The sequence below is a fragment of the Brachyistius frenatus genome, unplaced genomic scaffold (genome assembly GCF_029030835.1).
Source record: "Brachyistius frenatus isolate BFR_SWC_R1_liver_20210118 unplaced genomic scaffold, ASM2903083v1 Contig_29, whole genome shotgun sequence".
NCBI lineage: Eukaryota > Metazoa > Chordata > Actinopteri > Embiotocidae > Brachyistius > Brachyistius frenatus.
The window spans coordinates 2068342-2094735 of NW_027210628.1; the positions used below are offsets into that span (position 1 = coordinate 2068342).

Below are 26394 nucleotides of genomic sequence, written 5' to 3' on the forward strand. Positions count from 1 at the left end.
AACAAAGCACAAGGATGTGTCAATCACAAGCACCAGTAGGCTTTGGCAGTAAATAGCAGGACTATTTAAATAGCAAGCATAAATTTGAGACACTGCGGCAACATGTTCTGAAGGCTTTGCTGTTAACTTCATAAATTGTCTGTGATTTGAGCCAATCTATGTGAAATTAGACTTTACACTTACATTCTGCTAAACAACCATCAAATATGGCAACAAATCACAACCTTTTTAAAACTTTAATCATGAATCATTAAGGCTTCTTCAGCTTTGATTGGATAGTATGATAATAAATTAATGCAAGTTCTGCAGCACTCATGCATCATCATGATTAACTTATCTCATCTTTTGCATAGGAGGAGTGTTTTTGGCCGACTGATGATAGTGAAGCCATGTTAGTCAGAGTGGAGGTTTAGCTGCTTGGCCCCTGTTATAACAACTCTAGGAGTCTTGAGGAATGTGGGTTTGTCCTGCAGTCCGTTACAACCCCCTCTCTCTCAGTGTCTGCCTCACTCCGTGTCCCCTCCCTTCTTCCAAATAGGGCAATTCCCTAACTTTTCTCTTTTTCTCACCAGGCTATAGTTCAATATTCCATTCTGGGGCACATATCCTGTCTCAAATTCCGACTGGGCTCCTCGACGCCAAAGTACTCCAACTGCTGCAAGGTAGGCTATTGTGTGTATTGGAGATCCTTTGACAACACTACAATTTGGTTGTCAATGGCATTGATGGTGACTTGTTTCAGAAGTCTGTTATTTCACGGGTATTAATTCCTCACGCATGGCTGCTAAATAGATGCGGGTCAAATAACAAGATTAAAATAGTTTAACATTTGTTACCGGATGAAGCGGAAGTTGCTTTTTTTTTTTTTTTTTGAAAAAAAGGCAAGTCACTTTTTACAGTTTGATAGCTCGCCTTGTTGGAGTGTATCTTTACTGCAGAGTGAAGCGGAGTAAAAAAAAAAGAAGGCGCACCAACTTATTTTTCCATCTGGGACTAAGTTGTGTTTCAGCGAGTAGAGCTGATATTGCGTTTTTCTCCATTCATAAAGTTGTGGTGACATGCTCAGCTCATTTCACTGCCTCAATATTGTGGAAAATCCTATTTGCCGTTTTTGTCTGCCGACAGCAGATGGTTTGAATGGCTGGCTTACAATTGTAGCAGACTGAATCAGGTACTTGTGTATCTCTGTTATAGCCAACTTGGTGAACTTACAGAATGCAGATATAACTGTGGTATTGCATCTACATCAACTCTATAGGAATGTAAAGTTGTGCTGTGATAAGCTTTACTTTTCAGATCAGTGTGCGAGCAAATGTTTTGTCACATCAACGACACATTTGCAGTGATTAGATGATTTATCACGAATGCAAGATGGATGCTTTACCTGCTTTACTTTGACAGCACAGTTGGAGAAGTGCTCAGCAGAGCTCTCACTCCGTAATTGATCATGCATTTCTTTTGTTCGGAATTGATCCCGCCTCCATACTCTTCTCTTACTGGGGAGAAGTTAACAGTCACAACCTTTTCTATTTTGTCGTGTTTCAGGTGAAATGTTAGAAAAATTTACCTTTAAATTTAAGATTAAGCAATACAAGAGGAGATAAAATAGGCCACCACAGATCCAGGTTGAGATACACATTTTAATGCATTTATAGGCCTATGTATTTTCATTAAAAATAATAATAAAAAAAAGACAATAACAATTATCATATATTCACATTGTCGTATCTTAATATCCATCACTTCCTGTCATCATCTTTGTATACTTGACTGAGTCAATCAGTCTCTCATATTTCATTAAATGAATCTGAGTTGGTGGGATGTGGAGTCATATTTCTTTTCTTTTCCTTGTCCAGCCCAGATATGTAATGTGGTTGGACCTATGTATGGCTAGAGGACTGAAGGTTGGGTCTGCTGAGGTTGTATATCACCAGGGGCCCACAGTTCACTGTTAAACCCTGTGGTCTATAATGATGTGGAGAAGAGAAAATAAACCTCACGGCTGTTTAATGCAGTTGGACCCTGGATGTTTTTCATTTCAATATACCCTAATGCAGTTAGGGCAGGGTCGTAAGACTCTATAAGCCATTTACTGTATGGGGTTAGCAAATCAAAAATAATTTGATTTAGAAACCCAGGCTCTATGAACCACACAATGAGAGTAATTGAAATGTGTGTAATTATGTAGATGAGTAATTGGTCTTCGTAATCAATTAAATGTTCCCACTCTTCTTTCTGGTTATTAAATGAGTCATGGAGAGAAAACGGTTTAGCTGATTAATCATCTGCTTATACCTGGCTAGCAAATTTAACTCCTGTCCTTACAAGCAGCTTCCCTTTAGTCTGCGACTCTGGCTCCCTCTAGTCTCAAAGCAAAGCCTTAGGTCAGTGATTCTCTTTTTTGTGTACTACCCCTTTAAATCAAAGCAATGTCACAAGCTGAATATATGTACGAGCTGTGAGGAAGTGATGTGCCCTGATAAAATTATTCCTTCTTTCATAGTTTTTAAGGGCCAACTCAGTAAAAAGTTGAAAAAAAAAAAAACCCAACTAACATAATTTGTGTAAATTACACACATTTTCTCCTTTTCCTTACCTTGTGACCTCTTGTGGGTGCTGAACCTTTTTGGAAACAAGATGGATGGACTACATGGAAGGGGGGCTGAAAAATAAGAAACTAGATGCACAGCCATTATGCTTATAACACTGCGGCTGTGTGAAAGTATAGAAATATAGAGGCTTTTTAATTGTGTAGTAGCTCAGAAGGAAAAAAAACAATCTCAGTATGAAGACGTGTCAATTTATAACAGCTTCTTGAATTTCATATGATTACAATCTTTATTACAGCTTTTAATGTCAACAAACATTTAATCTTGAACTGTACTGGATTCTGACACTGAGGATGTCTCTCATCAATTTATGACTTTTCTCTGTAGTTTGTAGTCACTACACAGTATTTGGTGTCTGATGGGTGATAAACCATTTATGAGAGTGCTTTGAAGTGCAGTACAGTGAAAACAAATTGCTAGAAGTCAGAATTTGAGAGTCTCTAAGTATTTCCTTGCATGTTCTTCTTTATTCACCCTCCACTCATGTTTTCTCTTTTCTTAATCTAACCACCAAGCATGTCACAAACAAAAAAATCGAATCACTGGATAGTTAAATTGAAAATCGTTTTACAAAGGAGTTGTATGGTGTCCTTTTCCACAATGTTTTTAGGATTGGAATATGTGGGTGTTCTTACTTGGGTAAGATGTATTTGATATGTTAGACCAATGCTTCCCAGTAGTATTGTACCCCAGAGGGGAGCTCAATGTTCTGGAGGTCAAAATTCAACTATTAAACTTGCAAATTGAATAACCAGTAAGCTGCCCATTAACCTTGGTCAGTTGTCACAAAATCAATCGTTGCAACTTGCTTGAAAACAAGTTACCAAGCAGGCAGAGAAGTTGAATTAGTAAGCTAAGTAAAGGATAGATGCTTGAAGTTGCTCATATAATGTGTAAGCATGAAAGATTACATATCCAAAAGTAAGTAAAAACATTTGAAATGTTAAGTATAATTAGTAGAGTTAGTCAGCTAAATGTAGGCATACTGGTAAATTTTTTTTGAAAGGGCTAAAAGTAATGGATAAACTCTTTAAATAGTTAGTATAGAAGTAATTAATGATTTACATGTTTTGCTAAAGGTAACAGCTAAAATTATTTGCCAAATACAGTAATACAAAAAAACAAAATGGTTAAAAATAATTAGCTCAGCCAAAATGATGGATAGACAAATGTAAGCTATTTTTAGCTGTTGAAGTATTTCTACTTAGTCTCATCCTAAGCTAAATAAGTAATCTAACCAAAAGCAATGTATAAAAAGTGTGTTGACGTAACTCATTAATCATTGCTTAAAGAAATTGATCAACGGTTAAAAAAAAGTTAGCTAAAATATCACATTTTAGCTGAAATTATAAATTAAGAGCTGCTGTAACTAGCTGCCACTCACAACGTGCCTACTTGTAACATTAGGGTAAATTAGCCTAAAATAACATTGCACTGTATTTCATTTCATAGCACCTGACACTTTCCATTCATCCCAAGTTGTATTTATTTATTTTTTGTCTATATAGGTTGTGTATTTATTCATTCGTCTTACTTTTTCAAAAAAAAAAAATTCTATTCATCTATGTTATTTTATTGTATAAATACTTGTAATTTGTTCTTATTGTGTGCACCTTTTTTTTTTCCTAACTGTGTTTCTATGTTTCTGTGAAGACAAAATTTCACCACTGTGGGATTAATAAATTCGAAAGTCTAAATTATAAATTAGCAGTTGCAATAGCTAAAAGTATGGATGTGGATATATTGTTTATCCATGTATCCTATGCTGCTCCAGGTAACTTACAAATGCATACTTGACAAACACAGATTGTTCTATTGTATGAAAAAAATATTCGAACAATATAAACTTTTAAACGATCAATAGAATATAAAACCATTCAAGGCTGTGGGGTACATCTGATTGAAAGGTGTTGCGTTTAATAAACTGACCCACTTTCACTGTAGGTTTGATGTGTCTGTGTTTTATGTGTTTCTTAGCTTTTATCTTTTTTCTTCCTCTGTCTAGCCCCTACTCTGGAGTGCACACCAGGACTTGGTCTGGATCCAGGTCTAGAAACCACTGCTCAGTCTGGGTCCATAAAGGTCTTTGGGTGAACAAAGAGTCAGCGAGTGAGCGGTAGCACGGGGGGTGATTCGGTTGGAGGGCTAGCCAGACCGACCAATGGGATCAGGGAAGCTGGCTCAGGTGCTGCTGGGATGGGCGGCGGTGTGTCTCGGGGCGGTTCATGTGGCTTACGGTCAAACTGGGAATGGGCCGTACCAAGCTAGCCGCTTCACCAGCAGCGTGGACCAGAGAGAGGTGCAGCGGGTTCGGCGCCGGGGACAGGAGACACTGAGAGGGTGAGAATCTGTGTATCACTGTCTTTGGCAAATCCCAGTTAAGCAACAATGCATACAACTGTGTGGCATATTGGTTTTATTCATACAGCCTACTGTACAGGCTTTCTTGTGGAAAGTGCTGGAAAATCAAAGTGTCTTGAACATCTCTGCTTCATCCTCTTTGGCAGCACCTATCGCAATAAGCAGCTATTGGAGCTGTACTCTTGGACCTCACTTCCCTGAGATCCAAACACCCGTGTGATGTTGTTTCTTCTTCTTTGTGGATTTGCACTTGTTTTTGAAGTTTCATTGTTTGTAGTCATTGATCTTTTCTTCGCTTGGCCGCAAACTTGCCGAAAATGGAAAAAAAAGCCTGTATTCTTCTTCCTCTTTGTCTTCTTCATCATCTCCTTCTTTGTCTCCTTGCTTGCCTTCTTCCTGTCTTCTTCCTCTTCTTCTTCGTCTTGTTCTTGTTTGTCTTCTTTCTCTTCTAGCACTTGGTTTCACACATAAGTAGGTTGAAGAGCAAGCCTGTTGTGTAACTTGTGATTTTTCCCAAAAGTTTTGCCACCGACGGCCAGTTTGTTCTGTTCATAATTCTGCAAATTGGCCTTTCATCAGTGTGCCACAGGCTCAGTCACTATTGTGTTACCTCATTTGGTGACATATAGTATTGTGACTGAACAGACTTTTGCCTTCATAAAAATCTAGGAGATTCTAATTTAAAGTTTGGTTTTGCATAAACAACTCTGAACGTTAATAGCTGTATCTGGAGAAGGTTTAAAATATAAGTGCCTTTCCCCGCTTTGCTTTCCTGGCAGCTCTGTTTCAACTGCTGTGCTTTCTGGGTCGAGGCCAAGCTCGCCTTATACCAAATTATGCTGCTGAATACTACCACATTGTTTTCTCAAAAACAGCACATGTTCGACCTTAACAGGCTGTCTGCCACACTGAAATCTCTCAGTGTATTTACAGCAAATTGACATTTTCATGGGAAAGGGAGGAAAAAGCAGCTTTCCATACATCTCTTGAGGGGATGATGAATGAAAAGCGTGACCCAAATTCCCCCAAGTGCATTAGTTGCATTAGTTAAGTTGGACAAAATAGTTGGGCATTTTTCTCTCCACTGCAGTAGTGGAGAGATTGGTGTTTAAGTTGAGGCAGCCAAAGGGGAGTTTGAATTATATAGGGAGGTACACATGAACATATGTATCCATGTGTGTGTTTTTTAAGGTGTTGTTTATTTGTCTGTACGTGGGGAGTATCCATTGAAATGAACTACAGGGATCACATCACCTCTCGCCAGCTGCAACCCCCCCCCCCACCCCCTCCCTCTGTTGCTTCTCTCTTCTGCAGCCCAACTCTCTTACTTTGTTACCCAAACACCACCAATCGGGGTGTGGAATACATGTCATTGTATATTTCACCTCTTCTTGAAAAACAAAGGATGTTTTGTTGGAGCCCCTTTTTTCAGTGTCTGCATCAGTTATTCCAATCAGACTCCCATCTGTCCCAGCTTATGGTTCCCCCAGTGCCAAGCCACAGGAAATGAGGTATTCGTATCACTTGAGGGGGGTATGAAAAGGGGCATTTGTTTCACTGCTGTAGGTGACAAAGCAGCAGAAGGAATAACAGAGGAAAGGAAAGGTATGGAAGACAGAGAGCACATGAGGAAATGAGGGATGAGATGAAAAAGAAAATGAGAGCGATAGTGAGAAATATCGAGGGAATGACTACACACAGTGAACTGTTTTCAGTTGTGGCTTGTGAGTAATGCTCGGTAAAGCTCACACAGTCAGAGAACTGGTGTTTTCTCTGAAAACATGTCCAGCGAGAGTTCCTGCTGCGTCATGGAAATAGATTTGTCTGCCTTGTCACTCATTTTGGTTAATATGGAGGACATTTGGCCATTTTGTTGAGTTACTGCATTAGAGAGAGAAAACATTGTATACCTACGGCTACACCCACACTAATACGGTTTTGTTTTAAAACAGAACTTTTGCCACGTTTATGCCTCATGCACTCCACTGCAGCGTTTTTGAAACCCTAAAACATAGACTTTTGAAAAACAACTGATCTAGATTTTGTTTGAAAAATTCGGGACGGGCGGAAATGGAGACTTTTGAAACCGATGACACAGACTCCCACGTTTGCTTCCTAATTGTGTCACGAGGTGTCCTTCCCTGATTTCTCACCCGTTTCTGAATTACAAACAACATCAGCCTCAACCCCCAGTTTTTAAATCAACATGGATAACGTATTACAGGCCTGCTGTCTATGCTAGCGTCTGTTGTGGAGTTAAATTCTGCATTTTATGATGATACTACTGCCTCCATGCACAGGAAGCTATTATTTGAGGGATTTGGGACATTTCACGTGTCCAGCAGCGTTATCAGCCCTATATGAGGCACTGATGTTGAAACCTTATTTGATGGCCTACCATATTCTCTAACCTTCTCTCATATTCGTACCCTAACCATCTCAGTCGTCATACCTAAAACCCTATTTTAAAATGAAAACACATTTTTGGACCTAACAGAAGTGTGAGAGCCTGGCGGTCCTTTAACAAGTCTACTTGTGTACAGCCACTATGACAGAGTTATCCTTTGAGATACATCATCAATGAGCCACAGACTGAACCACAGATTGGCATCAAACTCAAAACATGAAATATACTGTTTGACCTGACTGAACAATAATTCACATTCACAGCTTGTCTGTCAGGCAGTGAGCGGCCAGAGGACAGAGAACTTGCACAATAGCAGATTATTTCCATCGTATAGTTAGCGGTTTCATGAGAACAACTAACAAAAGTCTGCAGAATGTTTCCATTACATTGCTAAGTTTTGGAAACACTTCAGTGTCAGGAATGAAACGCTCATGCAGTGATAGTTTTGTAAATAGGTGATGAGATTATGAAACATCTTTGAAACTCGTGTGTGACAAGGTCAAAAAACTCTGTTCTGTTTTCACGCTGGGCTTCAGGCCACTACGAGTACCGAGTTATCTGACAAAAATTTCCAACATCTTTTAGATTGTTTTTATTGGATTACTGCATGTTGCATAGTAATAATCACTTGAAATAACTTTAAAGTACCTCCCATGAACTGCGGCAGTCTGGCCAAAGCACAAAGTGTTGCATTTATTTTCAGTTACTCTCTTGAGGGGGCTGAAAATGATCACAGTTCATCTGAAATTGGGTAAAATTAGTCATCTACATGCGAGTCCATTTCATCAAACCATCTCTGGACAGAAGCCTTGAGGATGAAGAAATCACATTTGTGATGAGTAAGTCTGTTGGCTGTTGTTTCTTCCATGGGAGTTGTTGAATACACAACTCATTCACTAACTATAATACTTGTGTCCCTATGCTTGTGTCTTACCATTGTGCTTTCTTCTAAGAGTTTCCCCAATCACAGTGGACTGTCAGTAACTCAGTATGGGCTTCACAGATTCTCCGTGTGGGAGATGGAGGGAGGTTAGCTTAATGATGGTCATTACGCTGGCCTTGGGCTGGGGTGCAGTGTTTATTTGCTGGCTGGAGCTCCATATCCCCTGGTCTGTTTCTGGTAGCGCCGGGTCTGATGCTGACTGACTCGGATTTATTGGCTCCCACAGCACACTGCACCCTGGCATCAGTCCATTCAAGGGCGGTATCTGATCAGACCTCGGGGCGGCTGGTTGGATGTCTGGCCCGCTTCACTCGATCAGTGACTATCTGGTTGGTAAAACGAGAAAGGGAAAGCATGAGGCAAAGACAGAGAGCGTTTGCTTTTCTAATGTCCTGCCAACTAAAAGAGGTGAATATTTATTGTTTAAAAAGATCACATATGTATTAGAGTTGCAAAATCCAGCCAGGTTTTCCTTCTTTTTTTTTTGCAACCGTCCCCCTTATTAACTTAGCCCTGCTTGGCACGGCTTTACCCAGCTCTGCAGAGGAGAGACTGGCTAACTTGGCAGACATTCAACCCCAAAGCAGAGAATTACATTTAGTCTCTCTAGTCCCTTCCAGGATAATGTCAATACCACCCTGATGGCCTGGATGGGGTCCTGTATTTACAGACTTGGCATACATCTAATTTGACAGAGAAAAGAAGAAAATCCCCATTTTGGATGCAGTAGAACAAACTGTTTTACCTCAGATGCACATGATCAGAGCAGTTTGATGACAGAGCTCGAGAAGCATTTATATTTGGCATGAATGAACGATTGCCAGTTCAGCCTTCTGTTTTATGTGTATTAGGTTCCATTTTAGAGTTTTATGTGCGTGCATTTTATGCTTACTGTATGTGCAGGCTGTAGGTGAGCTATAAAGAGAGGATTATCTGGGACAGCTGACGGGCATGTGGTCTGCGATTAAAGTGGTTTCTACTTGATGTCAAACTGTGTGAAAAGATTTAGCCATCAGTTTACTTCCGACATTTGACATCACCATACACTGTGTTGAACGCTTCGTATACAAAACATATTCACAGACATAAAGCCATTACACAAGCTCATTTGCAGGATGTGGAGAGCTGTATTTGTTTTGCAATTACTTTTGCTTAACGACATGTCATTTTCTCTAATAACAAGCAATATTAGTTTTGCCACAAATGATGTCAGCACAGCGAGATATTTGGTTTTATTCAAACAGATATCGCCTTTGGGGTTTGTGTGGTAGACCACAATATAAGTTACTGTGCTATACAACTTTATGTCCTGTCAGTGAGAAGGGTCATCACAACATCCATAACCATGATGTTTACTGACTTACTGTAGGCATTCCAATTCCACTTTAATTGTTCACTTCAACTTATTTTCAAATCTTTAATGGCAATAGTTTTTTTTAAGATAATACTGCTACTGGAGTACTTTGCCAAACTAAAAGATGATCTATATTTATCTGACGGTCGAATGGGACTATACATTTAATATAATAAGACAATACTTTCTTCTACTTTTTTCTCTTCCCTTCTTTCCTCTATCACTCTTTCTTTCCTGATTTCTTTTAATCTTTCCTTCCCCCCTATAGTTTCTGTACTTTGCTCTTTAGCTGCATGAAAATCTTCCAAACTGGTTTTATAACATAATTTACCCAGCAGCTAAAAAACAACAAATTTGTAAAAAAAAATTCTTTAGGACAATATACAACTAATGCTTGATTAAAATAACTTAAATGAAAAGCAAAGCTTTAAAACTATTGAGAGTAACTTTTCCACTACGGATTAATACCCATCTGCCTCACCTCCATCTGTAATTGGGTCATCCTCTCTGCTCTACATTCATGTATCATCCCCACCTCTTAGATCTGATGGGAGAGCAACAGGCCCAGGTGTTGTTAGAGGCAGCAATACACGAGAGCCTTCATGAGGGAGGAGGGGGGGTCATATACCAGGCAGATGACCTCTGACTTATGATCAGTGAACTGACACACACATACATGGGCATAGACACCTGACCTGGAGTAGTGGCAACTGTAAAGTTCTGGTCAATGTCTTTATGGAAACAGACCGTCTGTAGTCATTTTCCATGCCTACCCGCGTGGCTGGCCGGCGCTGCCCTTCCTTGTAAGTCAGTGGAGAACGGCTGCTCTGAACTGCCTTAACCTTTGCCCATATGGATTCCTGTGTGAATAGGAGCCTCAGGCCACAGCGTCATAACTTGTTAGTTTTGCAGTTTCTAATTTTATCAAACGCTTTGCTAGAAAACTCAAAGAAACCACAACAAACTCCATAGAAAATTAGAGCTCCAACTGAAATATATACCTGCCTACAAAGTGATGAAAAAAAAAAGAAAAATCTCTGCTAGAATTCATTGTGCGCTGGCTATAAACTTAATCTTAATTAACAGAGTTTCTTAAGATTACGAAATAAATACATTGAAACGAAATGCAAAATGTATTTTCACATTAGTGGAGTTATTTGGTATATTTCTTCTCCTAAGATCTCTCCCGCCTTCCTCTTGAACATTGAACTCCTAACTACAGTATCAGTTTTTTCTTCATTCTTCCCCTTGAATGAGGTGGCAGCCATTTTCCTTTTATTACTATTAATGGCAGTTAACGAGCCATCCGCGGGCCGGGAGGCATCTTCAAAGGCGGCGACATTGCCACAGAAGAGTTAATCTCCTTTAGATTGAGCCCTGAGAACAGTAGGACATTTCAATATTGAGGAAAACCCCTGGGGCTTAAACTTATTTTCTTCTTCTTATGCTTATGGCTGTTTTTCATTTTGTTTTACTTCGCTTCACTCTCCAAAGCCTTCTCTCTATGATAGGAGACCAGGCTCTGACCTGGAGGAAAGAGAGAGAGAGAAAAAGAGGAAGAAAAACAAACTAAGAGTTTCTGACCTCAGGGTCAGAGCCTTATAATCCTTCATATATTGACATCCCCCAGGTCTGTAACAGTGGAAAATCTTCAGCACTGTGTGGAGAAATAGATCAGGGAAGAATTCTGGTTGACTGCTCATTAAGTGTTGGAATGCTGATGTCTCTCTCTGACCATTTCTGAAGTTTTCTTTTCAAAACCCTGTTTGGTTTGTGTGTTTGCCCCAGAATTTCAACCCCCACCAAGGGTCTGGCCTCTTCTTGCTTATACTGCTTCGTTTCCATATCTCTGTTTTCCGCTCTCACTACTCCTCCTGCTTCCTCCTCTTCTCAACATAAACTTGTTTTGCTTTCTCTCCCACTGATCTCCTGTTCCTTTCCCACCACACAGTCTCCCCTCCTCCTAATCGCCATTCCTCTCACTCTTTTCACACTTTCTCTCTAAAGCCAACTGTCACGTTTCAGTCTCTACAAATGTCCCAAAAGAATTCACTTCCTCTGCCATTTCCCTCTTCTTTTATTTATTTTTGTAATCTTACTTCTCTTTCTGTCCACCACCTCTACCTACATAAATATATTCTGTCTGTCTGCTTGCCCACCTGTTTATCTGTCCTTCTGTCCCCTTCTGCCATCTGGCAATATGGTGTGCTCTGCTCTACATGCATCAGAGACTCAAACCCCAGCTGTCATCTCCCTGGTGACGGCCCAGGGTTGCTACGGATACTGTCTTGTGAGGAGGGGAGGAAGATGAAGAAGTTTCACACAGGAGCAGCTTAAGATGTTCATCAGAGCGACACCTTAATTTCAAACATCATATCTGGACCTTTAATCGCTTGTTATGGACGACAGATCCAACCAAAAGCTGCACTAATGGATTGTGGTCGGCTACTACAACTAGTGTCACTTTGGCTTGTCTACCTCTTCTTTGTTTTTGCTGCAGCACTAAAATCAATCAGTCAGTCTGCAGAACATGTCATCATAATGTTTTTAATGACTGATTTATTGTTAACTTCCTGCTGGTTGCCTGGCAACTAATCCCAGCACATAAATAATTTGACACATAATAACTTCTAAAATGCCAATTTGATGTTTTTACATTACAGTTTTTGCATAGGTACAATGAATGAAACTTATTGTGTTAATTCATGAGATTTAAAGACACTGGTAGGTGAGTTTTAGCCGTTTTCCACCTTTCAAGTCTTTATGCTAAGATAAGGACCAGGCTGCTCTTCCCACTACATATGTGAGTATTAGCATCTCATCAAACTCTTTGAATAAGTATATTTCCTAGCATGTGAAACACTTCCTTTAGTGACTCACCAAGCAAAAATGCAAAGGGGGCGCTGGTTAATTTCTTAAAATCTGTAGATTTGCTGCCTTTTTCACTTTTATACCATTTGTAAATGAAAAAGTTTTTGCTTTTAGGCTGTTGGTTTCACAAAATAAACAAGGTAAAAATATCACTTTCACTTTAATTATGATGTTTACTTTTTAACCATTTATATATTAATAAAAAAATTTGAAAAAAGTAGACTTGACGTTCCAGATCAACTGAGTAAAAGCTGTGGACGTTTATGCCTACTAGAGTCATGTTTAATAAAAGAATAAGTAAAATCCTCCGCTGATTTACACGTAAACGTGAGTTTACTCTTCATGAGATGTACCTCTTAGCCGGGGTAAACAGTTGTAAAATAACTTTGATGGATTATTGAGTTAGGGTTGATAATTAAAATATATGACAGAAACTCTGCATCATTTATGGAATTTAAAAGATGGCATTTAACAGGCAGATAAGGTCTGATGAGAGACTCTCTTGAGCTGCATCATGGGAAATGGAGGCATCCAAGGACTAAAAGTCAAAATATCTCAGACTTTGCTCTGCCAATGTTTTTTTATGAGTCTAATACTAGTCCTTGGTCAGTATCAGAAAACACTGGGTAACCTAGAGTTACTGAAAACAGTTTCTACCCCCCAAAATGAAATATGTCCTGGGGGCAGAAATGGTTTAGACTACAGAGATGCGAACCCTGTGGCAAATTATTTTACCATCTGGCTCAGGCTTTATCTCTATTTACCATGCTGTGGTCCCTTAATTCTTAGTCATGTCATTCACCAATGCAACAACCAACCACCAACACACATGACCACACATACCTGTCATTACACACTCTGAAAAGTCACTATGAACATCATTAGTGGAACCACAGAGTTGGACTCCAGTTTGTTAAACAGCTTCATACAGTGTGCTGGGATATTTAATTTGAGTGTACACAGTTATCTTGCACTAACTCTTATAAATTAGGAACTGATAGATGCAAAGATTTTTCCTCCGTTCCTAAATAAACTAAGTTATAAGTAAGTGGATATTTATTCATGGAGACACAAAATGTAGAGTTGCTCACATTGGCTTGTAAAGCAGACCTCAGTCCTGCTGCATGTTTATGTGTGTGCTCGTGCATGTATGTGCAGAGCCAGTCATCTCTAGATGTGGTATAGCCATTTCCTCGGTGTAAAACTTTGTGGCTAACCTGTCAGGGCAGCCAAGCACTCTGTTAGATGTGATGACTCCTACATCTGTCAGAAAGGGTCAAAGTTTGCTGCTTTCTCTCCTCCAGTAAGAATCAGAGCTGAGTGAGAGGGGGTGGGCAGCAAGACGGGGAGCAGTTCTGGATGTTTGCCAGGCTTGGAATTTGAGAGAAAGGAGGACTTCACACATCCTGTCCCTCCAAGTTTAGAACACAGCATTGAAAGAAAACAAAATGCTGCTCCTTATGTTGTAGGGCCCTCTCATTTCCTTCCCTCCTCCCCTCTCTGTAAATACCTCCATCCATCATTCAAGGAGGCTTTGTATCATAGTTTGTTTTGTTTGTTCGGAAAGCAGAGACCCTGCCGGTCAACTCAGAAAATAACTCATAACTGTGTGTATTTGTTTAGGGATTTTGCTTAAATATGTTTGGAAGGTCTGGGTCAGTAGTGAGTTTGTTTGTTCTTTCTTTTTGTCTCTGTCAGACCCAATGTGTGTGGCTCTCGCTTCCATTCATACTGCTGTCCAGGCTGGAAGACTCTGCCGGGAGGGAACCAGTGTATTGTTCGTAAGTTTCCTTCATCCTTAAACCCTCTTTGATACAATACCACAAAGCAGAGTGGAGAAGATAACAAATAGCAGTGGGACAGTTCTCTGTTAAAAGTTAGATGTACTCACCTCAGCTCTCCTTCTTACTCTCGCCAGCAATTTGCAGGAATTCATGCGGTGATGGCTTCTGCTCCAGACCCAACATGTGTACCTGTTCAAATGGACAGCTCTCTCCCAGCTGTGGAGGAGGAGCAGGAGCAGGAGGTCAGTGAAGTCACATTTCACACACACAAACAGAACATTCACAGTCACATCAAGCCCCATCATGAGGTGGTAGCAGACAAAATGAAGTCAAACTCGGGGAGCAGTTATCTGGTTGGATTACATTCATCTGACAGTTGACACACAAATCAGAGTCCATTTGGTGTTCAGTGTCTTGCACGAAGATAATTTGACACTTTTTAGGACCAAACCACCAAACACAGCTGAAACAGTGATTTGATTATATTCAGTAAGTTGATGTACAGACAGATAATTCAAGTCATTTCCAAGCATATCACTTAACAGTCCCCTCTCTCAGCTTTTAAAATTGAGAATATTTACTAATTTTCTGTCTTTTGTGATTGTAAACTTGTGTCAATTGAGCAAAACAAGACATTTAACTTTGTTAAAGATGTTTGGAAAGACTCTTGTTTGGAGTTAGATTAATACCACTCTCACCAGCAATTTATTATATTAGCATAAAGACTGAAAACGATGAGGACAGCTTGCCTGGCTTGGACAGAGGATAACAAAAGTGCCTACATACACATCTAATTAACTGGAAGTAGTAAATTCCTGGACCCTCAACTATAAATAGTCAGGCACCCAATGCTGTTTTCCAGCTCTGTTTTCACACTTCAGTTTTTTGTACAAATAAAACAAGGTAAATGACATGTCATAAAACTTGAAACTTGAAGAAAATGTCAAACCATTCCAACCCTCTATAACACGTGAGGTATAGCTCTTTCAACATGCAGACGAATCATATAAAATTACAAAATACAAGATGCTTATTTTTCCTTTTTGAATACTGTAGACACGTGAAACAGCAGGATTGTTGTTTGAAAAGGGTTTTCTTCAACTGAGATTGAAGTCTGTTGCTAAAGAGCATTTGGTCTATTGATCAGCTGATCTACTCTATACAAGCACTACAAGCAGAATAATCAGAATCAGAAAGTAGAAGCACAGAAACGTATATTTCCTTTATGCCTCTGAATGGCTTGTAGCTTTACTTCACTTTACTGTGTGCCCATAATAATTGGCTCAAACTCCTGATTAAACAATGATGTCTGTTACACTGAGCAGATTCAGTTCCCACTCCCCCAATTACCAGATGTACTGGACCCACCTTTCTCTTATGGTAGCCAGAGAAGTACTGTAGCCAGTGTAATAGTGTATAGAGTCCAAGGCCTGCATGCACCTCAGCCAGCAGGTCACAGGGTTTGTCAGGATTAAAGTAGAGAGTCTGGCTGCCCCAGCAAAGTCTACTGGGCTTAGTTACAGACCACTCAGGATGTGTGTGTGTGTGTGTGTGTGTGTGTGTGTGTGTGTGTGTGTGTGTGTGTGTGTGTGTGTGTGTGTGTGTGTGTGTGTGTGTGTGTGTGTGTGTTTGGAGCAGAGCGAAGTGTTTTACTGCACATGCAGAGTGTGTGAAATCATTTGTCTTTGTGAGATTACTGTAGTGCAGGGTTTAGATACAACGTTAATACATGCAGGATGACCTGAAAACACTGTTGTTAAGCACCGCTTTGGGAGCGCACAAGTTGTGTGTCAATGTGTGTATTTAAGTGGCTTGCAATGTGTTCAGCTTCACTGCTTTAGTAGGCCAAAGTCAGCTCGTCAGTCACACCTGGCCCATGCCAGACCCCTCACACATGCTCACATTCCATTAGACCCGCTAACAGACACTTTTTCACTCGCACTGAACTGTACACAGCTACACTCATATGTAGACACTCACACTTAAATTCAAACAGACAGACAGGAAAACGTAGGTCACAGACACACACACACACACACACACACACACACACACACACACACACACACACACACACACACACACACACACACACACACACACACACACACACACACACACACACACACACACACACACACACACACACAGTGAGCATCATTTGGCTGTGACCCAGAGGTGTTGAACAGGATCTGTTCTAGACATGAGGAAAGACGGCCCCTAGGGGGCGACCACGGAGGGAGGGGTGGAGAGAAACTGCCCCTGACCTGTATGGAAGGAGATGCAGAGATGTCCTGCAGAGTCAGTACTGTGGTCAGAGCTAGGAGGTCATAGCCCCAAGGGGCGACAGCTCAGCAGAGCTGGACTGAACTGATTGTGTGACTCTCAAGTGGGATTCATTGTGCCTCCCATATGGGTTTGCAGACAGCAGAGAGGAGAAAAATGCTCCTGAAATACTGTGTGATCACTATAATCACCATCATTATTGTTCTGTGATTAGCAGATGGGACCGTTGTTAAAATGGTCTTTTAGAGTGTGAAAGAGCTTCCTCTGGGCTCTCTGCCAGCTTTAATGAATGTCAGAGGTCAGACAACGTTCTGAAATTACATAAAGTGAAGCCCCATCAGCTTACTGATGACCCCACCTTATTTATTCATTGATATCCATCTCTTCTATCAAGTATTAGTCTCAAACATTAAATATTTGTTGAGTTTCTTTCTATCTTATCTTCAACTACTACTGAAATACTCCTGCATTGTGGTGGGATGTCTCTGCTCCCTCATTGTTTGGTGCAAACGCTTTGTTTTGATTTGAATTCCCTCAGAGCCCTTCTCATTCCTTTAGGTGTGTTCAACCAATTACTAAGTTGAAAACTGTTTTCACAACATTATCGGTCTCCGGGGCTTTCTACCATGCCAAGAGAAGGCAAACGCTCTCATTGTAGATCTTGTATTCCCAAATGTGCTAACTCCAAAATTCAGCATTTGGAGAGGGTTCACCATTTAACAGGATAATTCAGTGCAGTTGGAGACAAATTGCAGCTCGATGGAGATCCATTTCGAAACGCCAATTTCCTCTGCTCTAATTATACAGCCTGATTCTAGCACCCTGGTTTTCTGGGTTATAGATAGCATCTTTATGTCTCACGTCTTGCTTGTGGAATGCAGAGGTTTAAATAAATCAGCAACACATTTCTGACTTTCCTCATGTAATCCACATGTCTGTGATTATTGTTGTGTCCACACAGATGGATGTCTATGATTTTTTTTTTAATGACTCTTCCTGGAATCCTTGCTGCTTGCCGATGAACAATACGTGCACATGTTTTCTGTGGAAGGCCTGGCAGGCTGTTGGAAATGTACACATTTCTAGAAATAGAAAAGTTAAATCTTTGCAAAGCCGCGATGGCTTTATGACTGCCTGAGTCACATTTGCTGATAACCTGGAGATGTCCTGTCACTTCCCAGACAACAAGGTTTCACACTGTAAGTCACCCTTGTGATAAAGCCACAGTTTAGGGCCGAGCAGCTGTGCTGAGGATTGTATAGGGTTTTCTTTATAACCTTGTCTTCCCATAACCATAATTACAAAATCATTACCAGGGATGTTCTCGCCCTAAAGCTGAGAAACAGCTGTCTTTAGACTGACAGGCTTCCATTGGCGATCAACTGGGAGCAGTGGTGAGACCTAGGGAAGCAGAGAGGGGCCTTTTTAATTAGAAACCATGCCGCTCCATGTAGTCCATCTTGACCGCAAGGTAATGCTCTCTCCTGTTAGGTAAGTAAACAGGTTGAGGAAATAAATTGCTCCAATTTGCACAGATAATTGATGATGTGTGAGGTACAGGATACATTCCTCTGAAACCAAAGTGGAGTGTCCTAGAATGAAAATAAATCAATGCCTTTGGACCTTAACCTGCTTTGACAGCATCTTATGCAGCTTTTACATTTCCCTACATTGCCCATCCATGCTGAAACTGAGGCTGACTGGTCACTGGTCCTTCTGGTGTGTGTAAATCAGGACAAAACACAGCTATAAAGCTCCTCAGTTTTCCATTAGACACACATGCAACCGCACACTTACACTTACACACACACACACACACTTACACAACCCCGGGACTTCCTGTTTCTCGCAGCCTCTCGTAAAAAAACACCCAGATGTGAGCAGCTCACCGACGACACTACCAGAATACAGAGGTGCATTGTGCTGCCACAACGCTACACCCGACTCCTTGTTGCTTAGCGTCTGGAAGACACACACACACACACACACACACACACACACACACACACACACACACACACACACACACACACACACACACACACACACACACACACACACACACACACACACACACACCCACCCCACTATCCTATTGCTCCACACGTGCAGCTTTCCAGGCACGGGTCATTGGGGCGAACCATCTTTTTCCACCTGCAGGAGATGGAGTGCCACGAGGAGGGGGGCAAAGGGGGAAGTTATCCAGTGAGATCATCTCCTTCTTGTTACAAATATGCTTGCTTCCCTCCTTCTCCTCCTCTCCTTCTCCCAACTAGTTCCCGTTACAGAGAAAGCACATGACAGAGACTAAATCTCTGTGACTTCTACCTCAAGTGTCTCTTTATCTCTCAAGTTACCTTTCTCATTATCCTCTTTGAGGCCAGAGAGTTCAGTGACTATAATCACACAGAGAAACTGCAGTGTCTCATGCATCAAGCTACAGTCTCTCCCTCTGCCTCCTTGGCCTATTTAAGAAGATAGGGAGGGGGAGGGAGGGGTGCTATTGAAAAATGGATGAGCTTACCGGAGTTACCCGCAGTTTTGAGGGGGAGTCTGGCTCAAACAGTTTTCTCCTTGGTTTATTCCATGGTTGGGAAAAATTTTAATCACCCGCTGCACTCATTATTCATGTTTCACATCACTGCTCCTATTGTTGGCCTTAAGTGAAGAAAGAGAGTTAATAGTGTGTAGAGTAAACCTCAATGGAGCTGAGGTTGAAACCTGACTCAACACTCGAGAGAGTGAACAAGAAGAGAGCAGAGAGAGACAACACAGGAGTACACCAACCTGTAAACCCAGGCTGCATGTGGCCATGAGGCTCAAGTCAAACTAAAGTAGTTTCTGTCTGTCAAGGAGACTTCCAAGTGTTGCAAAGTTTACTGGAACTCCTTCTAGACTTCCAGATGCATCAAATATACTGAAAGTACCAAAAATATGTTGATCATTTCACCTCTGCCTCGCATTTACAACAACAACAACACATCCAACATTCATGCTATTTGATTCATGTAACTGAAACCCGGGCCGAGGAGGCTTCCGGTAAGACAGACGTGGGTGATCACAATGAAAAGCTACCTTAGAGTACATTCACTCATTATGAATCACACAAGTCATATTTAGTGTGTTTGGGTACAGTAAGAATAAGTGGGTGGATTACAGTGGCTGAAATACCAACAGGCAAGTGTGCAAACTCAGAAAGTCTCATTAGACAAACTCAGCTACGGGGAAGCTCAGTCATTTCCCCTCTGCTTGCATAGCCCTGCATGCCAGAAATGTTAAGGAGACATAAACAGGCAGATGGAGATGAGAGAGAGAGAGAGAGAGAGAGAGAGAGAAAGGAAATTAATGTTGAACTGGCGATTTAGATATAGACAGAGGAGTATGAAAGGCACAGAGGTCATAAAGAAAAGTAGAGGAAGGAAGAACAGTAAAAGCACAAGGGGACCGAGGGACAATAAAATATCCTTTTGAGCTGTGATGAAAGAGGAAAAGAGGACGTAAGAGAATACAATTCCCTGAGATCCAGTGCTGGAGGTGTCTCTGCTCCTCTCACATTGGGTTAAAAGCTGGCTCAGCAGAAAGCTGCCTGTCTGCCAGGAAGACCAATTAGTTTGTCTCCTGGAAGTGGCTCCTACATGTTAGAGATTGTCAAATTGACCCTCTCACTCTGGTACAGCCTTCTGCCAGCCAGTGAGGTCTTGCTTTACATTAAAGAAGCAGCACTTATGGTTTTTCTACTTGCTGCTCTTTCCTTCTCTTATCTTACTCCTCTGTGGATCCTATTATGTTTGGATTTTTTTTTTGCCATGGTACTGAACTTCTCTTCCCCTCCGTTTCTCTTAGCTCCCTCACCCAGTTTTCCTCTCCTTTCAGCAAATTCCTCACTGACTGACAGACAGACTCACATGCAGCTGGCTCGACTTACTGCCTTCCCCCAGTCTGCTTGATTAGCTTTGGTTTTGTGGCCTGGGGTCTTGAGCCTTATCTGTCGTTCTAAAGCCTCTAAAGAAACACCAACACTGTGCAAACCAAATGTTTAATTTAACACTGAGATGTTTGGAATTATCTGCTAATGTGCCTTTTGATTTATTGAAGAAACTTTACTCTCTCTTACAGTTCAGTCCTGTAATGTCAGGTGTATGAATGGAGGCAGCTGCGCAGAGGACTCCTGCTCCTGCCCAAAAGGATACACAGGCAACCACTGTGGACAGCGTGAGTGCAAACTGCTGCAGAGTCAGCACACCTGGGTGTAGATGTGTGTCGGGTGGTGCACTGCATTTATGCACATATGAAGTGTGATCAAAAAGTTTAGTGACTGTTCCTGCTGTGTATGAACGGAGCACAGCACAGTGATGCACATGGAGGAAGGGGAAGCGACACGCGGTTTCTAAGTAAGTATTCAAAGTTACATTGCTTGATCAACATCAGCATCAGTGTCATCAAGTTGCAGGGACCCAATCTGGTGAGGAGAAGGGTGGGAAGCAACGATTGTGTTATAACAGGCGAGAAAGTCAGACATTTTCAACATGCTGTAATTGGTCGCAGTGTCCTGTAGGAGAAGTGTCATTTTGCCACGGTTCAGGTCGTTTGCACTGCATGTTTTCCCTCAGACACCTCAGAAGGTCTTAATAGAGCTTGGTGTTGACAGTCCGACCCTGGTGGACAATCTCACAGTGCACAACCCTGCGAATGTAAAAAAACAAAACACCTCATGTTGATTAAGCGATGCAACCTGGAATACTTGCTTACAAAAGTTATTGCTCCATGCGCACTACTGTGGTGCACTCTGTTCTCTGAGCTTGTTGATCACATCTCATATGTGTCACTTGCTACACTATACACTGTGTGTATTTAGTTAAAATGACTAAATGGCTTCAGAAAGATAGAAACATGATGGACATTTTACAAACGGTCAGCACTTTGAGGAACTTTTGTCATATTTCTGTCTTTAAATTTAAACACAAGTATGAACAGCTACACAAGAACTTGGCTTGAGGTCATTTTAAGTGTCCTGTCTTTACTTATTTTATGTACAATCAGTAACATTTTACATTGTATACATACAGTACTATGTTATATTGCCATTGCAGCATTCAAAAGAATGATGTCATCAATAAGAAATCCTCTTAGATGTCTGTTATACAAATACACAGCCCAGAATGTGATCATGTCATTTCAAATTTTGTGTGTCTGTGAGAAAGAATGAAAATGAAAGTGTGTAATTCTCAGTGAATCACTCTATTTTTTCCGTCTGTCTCCTTTAGCTGTGTGTGAGAACGGCTGCCAGAACGGTGGGCGCTGCATCGGGCCCAACAGATGTGCCTGCGTCTACGGTTTCACTGGCCCGCAGTGCGAGAGAGGTGAGAGCTCATCCTCATTCTTATGTTTATACTTTGATTCTGCACAAAGTGCTCCTTTGAGCTCAGTTTGTACACACATGTACACAAGTTGGAAAACTAGAGGGAGCTGAATTAATTTAAAGGGAAATTATAAAGTATTTTTGTGCTTTTGGTTTTATTTATTTTTTTACTCACCAACTTCACGGCTGATATTTGTGGCTCTTTTAACATCATTAATGGTAGAATCGAAAGAAGTGAAGAATATTAGTGATTAAATTAAACAGTGTTTTCTTGCTCGGGAGTCAACTGATGGACACTGATGGAGCAGTCAGACTGGAGGAGTGGTATGTGGTGTGACCCTGCCTTTTATCAATACCCTCTCTACCCACACACATACTCTAATGTTAAGAAAGCTATCGAACCAGGAAGACTTTGATGTTGCCTTGTGGGTGTCAGTGTCGTTCCTATCAGTCCAGATGTGCTCTCAACTAACTGCCTAAGCACTTGGTGAGACTTCATAGAGTGCAGGCTCTTCTGATGACTTCATCCACTTGGCTCAGACAGACAGTGGGTGTTTGTCTCCTGTGCTTTGAACAGTAGCCTGTGGTATGTGTGTGGTGTGGTGATGGTAGGGTGTCGCACAGTCCCTTGGCAGATGAAAAAGTGTCTGAATCGGTGGCTGTGTTTAATTTCTGCTCACCTCAGTCCACCTTGTTAGAAAAGATAAGGAACCTTTACATCTTCAGATATTGTTTGGCACCAGTCTCACCTTTCCTTGTCCCCTCTCTCTCCGCCTTCCTTCACCCTGCTGTTACCTACACTCAGGTTGAGGAAGGATCTCGGCCTGTAATTACACCAAATAAATTCATCTCACCCTTTCTTCTGCATTCCCCTTTCCCCAGTACAGATGTCTATGTACTGTGCCTCGACAAAAGCACCCATCTTCTCATACACAAGTCTTCTTTTGTCCTGTTTTATTCTTTTCATCGCTCTGTATTCACCGTTATCTACCACTTCATCAAATTCTATAACTTATCTCTCCATCTCCACATCACTCTTAAAACTCATGGGTCATGTTTTCTAGGAAAAAAGGGGCAGCTTTAAAACATCTGGCAAGACAAACACACATACACAACATCTGCACAGGACTGACAAAATAGTTTCTTGGACTGATTTATGGCCATTTCCTGATGAGGAGTGGAACAAGGTAGGGAAAGAGAGAAAGAGAGAGAGAGAGAGAGAGAGGGAGAGGGGGATGGAGGGGAGGGGAGGAAGATGGGAGGGCCAGGGTGAAAATAAAAATGGACTCCCCAGCTGTGTACACAAAGCCTGTTGGAGGAGAGTACAAACACTCTCCACATAGGAGGAGTGAGGAGACCAAAGAACTTGCAGGTTGTCACAAAGGATAAGGTCGTAAATCTTTGTTTGTGTGTTTTGTGCAAGATATCGCCCAGTGAGAGAAAGGTGGTGGGTTACATTTGTAAAATGTACTTCAAAGGGAACCATATTAGTGATAAACATAAAAATGAACCCTTACCACTGTGTGTTGGATATGCAAATTAAGGGTTTGGCATCAACAATCAGGATTTAACCAGCTACAGTTGATTTATTTCCTCTTAACTCTCTCATGGCACCCTTAGCAAATAAATCACAAAGGACTTTTAAACAATTATCCTTCAATAGCAGACTTGTTATCACACTGAACCAAAAAAATATATAATGGCAAGTTTAGAGACTGAATGTCCTCAGAGATATTCAAGGATTCTGATAAATAACCAGTAAATTTTCTAAACATTATTAGAATTGGCTTGAAAAAAGGCTGCAGCATCCCTGGGGTACCCTTTTGGTGCTCTTGCTGTATATTGTGGTTTTGGAGTTTGTGTAACTGAGGCCATGAGTCAGTAGATTTACTGCGTGATTCAGTGAGAAGACTGCTGAGGATTGGTGATTATGAAGGCAGTGAAAGTCAATCAGTACGGGTGAGCTGGGCGTGCAGGATGGAGTCAAGGGAAAGCCCTGCGTGTGTTGGGAGAAAGTGCATGTGGAGCTATGTGAGGATGTCTGACTTTAGTTATGGTTAGCATGAGTTACAGCCAGAGTTAGTCGTTCTATATTTTATCAACGATATTTCCCACCATCTCTCTGCAATGACGACCCTATCCTCACGCAGCAGCTACATGTTCATGCCGTGTGTTTCATTGTTTTGTTTCTGTATACGTGTGCATGCATGAAGACCTTCACCTTTAAGTGAGTTTGTATTTAGTGACATTAGCAGTGTGTTTCAGTTCATCGTATTGTTAGATCGGTCCACCACTTTGTTGTCGACTGAAACATCTAAACAGATGGATTGGCATTATTTTTGATACAGACAGTTATGTTTTGAAAGACGTGCATGCTAATGGTGTGTATGTAGTTTGACTTGAATTCAATGATTCAAATAAAGGATGATGAATATGTTCCTGTTCAGATGAATCAAAGATTTTGATTACCCTGTAGCACTACCGTGAGCTTGACATTTATGGTTTTAAATGAAATGTCAACAGCAATCGACACATTTCACTACAGCCATCAACTTTGGTACATTCATGCTCCCTTCAGAATAAATAATAATAAACTTGGCTATCTCTTCAGTTTCCATCTGGCAGCATCATCGGGTCAAATGTTATTTGTCCACTTTGGTTTAAAACCAGATAATTGGAAAAGCATAAGGCTCACCTGTAGTTATCATGTTAACCGTGTAAATTAAAAATGATGAGCAAAAGCAAGTAAACACTGACATTAGCATTTAGCTGAAAGCACCTTGGCATATAGCCTCACAGGGCTTCTACTGCAGCTGTCATGGAGATTTGTTCCTATTAGTCTTTTTGCATTACATGACATGTGAACTGTATGCATCACATGTCAATATGGTGCTTCTGTTAATGCTTTTTACACCATTTCACATACAAGTAACAGGGAGTGGTGCTAAAGTGTGTCCGCGGAGCTTTGGTCCACTGAGCCAAGTCTATTCCAGGAATGCTCAGTCCAGTCTGTCTCAGTGGACCTATACCCTCTCTGCGGTCAATTTCTATCCAGTCCAGACCAAACAGACCGATAATCGCAGAGGGGCGATTCTGCACCCCAGCGAGCAGTGATGTGAGGGGTGTTTGAGGTGCTGGAAGTGTAGGAAGTTGATCTATTTCTGCTCTATTGACTCTGGACAAGAGTGGACAGAACATGGCTGGACAGGATGGCTGCACTCGTTGGTGGGTGGGACTCCAGGGCAAACACGGGTCACTTTATGGAAAATATACCCAGCGACAATTTAGTCTGAGTCAGCCAGTTCGGAGCCTGGCTAAATTTGTTACAGCAAGTCTATATTGCCTTTTAATGGCAGCCCCAAATGTGTGTTTTCCAGATGCAGAAATTTCTGCTTCAAGATTCGCAATAAACTGTATCAAGGCACAAAGGGGCAAAGATTAACTGAAAGTCCGGAAAACGGGCACAGAGCATTTTAAAACCCTGCCGTACCGTAGTTTATTCCCCAACTGAAAATGTGACTCCCTGATATAATGAGGCCCGTGTCTCATCCAGATACTATGCATGATTATATGTTATGAATCAAATCATCAATTTATGTATTATAAGTGTAATTAGGAGCGCCACATTTCACAAGCGGTTTTTAGTGTCTGCTTTTCATGCCGTCTAAAAAAAATTTACGAGCTGTCTCATAAACAGAAAGTTGAGGAACCCACTCACCAGTACCCGGACAAAATGTAGAGGCTCGGGTTTATTCAAATCAATATTTGAGGAGCCTCATGGGACGGTGATGGAATCTTTGATCTAATCAGATGAATAATGGACCCACTTTACACACACTACAAAGACTTCCCCTTTGTTGGATAAGTAAAATGTCCCATGAGTGGTGGTTGTTGATGGAGACTTGGAGCCCATTGGCCGGACTGTTTTTTTTGTTTTTTGCCTGGCGGTGCCTGCAGTCAATAGGGTGTGCATTATTGTTCCATTGCTGGACAGAGTCGAGGAAGTTTCCCAAAACAGACCAAAATAGCTGATATAGAATTTATGGCACAATGGGTGAGCTGCAGAAACAATGACAGAGGAAGTGCAGCATCTACAACCTGCTGACACATGATATGACATCACAAAAAAATTATACACAAAATTATTCAACATGTTAAGAATTTCTCATCGTTTTCTAAACTATTTTGTGTATGTTGTCATGTGCGATCTGTATAATCGTCTTCACACGTAGCAGTTAGCGGTATAAGGCCTTCAGATCTTAAATGCTGAGAGCTTATCTCTCACTGCAGTTCTCCCACAGTTCTTTTCCCTGTGTGCGTGTGTGCGTGTGCGTGTGTGTTTGTGTTAAACATTTAGTCACGTTTGAGTGGCTGCTTTTGGAGCAGAAGAAATTAAAGGAGCAGACTCCTCAAGGAATGA

At 41.2% G+C, this 26394-nt stretch overlaps 1 protein-coding gene across 1 annotated transcript in view; it reads left to right on the forward strand.

Moving 5' to 3' along the window:
- The first annotated feature begins 595 nt into the window (after positions 1–595).
- fbn2b (fibrillin 2b) overlaps positions 596–26394 on the forward strand; it is a 68180-nt gene continuing 42381 nt past the window's right edge. Inside the window, exons 1-6 of the mRNA XM_069699112.1 lie at positions 596–662; positions 4615–4949; positions 14244–14326; positions 14464–14571; positions 20732–20827; positions 21880–21975. Of these exons, the coding sequence (XP_069555213.1) occupies positions 4771–4949; positions 14244–14326; positions 14464–14571; positions 20732–20827; positions 21880–21975 (562 nt within the window). The 5' untranslated portion in view covers positions 596–662; positions 4615–4770. The remainder of the gene's footprint in view (positions 663–4614; positions 4950–14243; positions 14327–14463; positions 14572–20731; positions 20828–21879; positions 21976–26394) is intronic.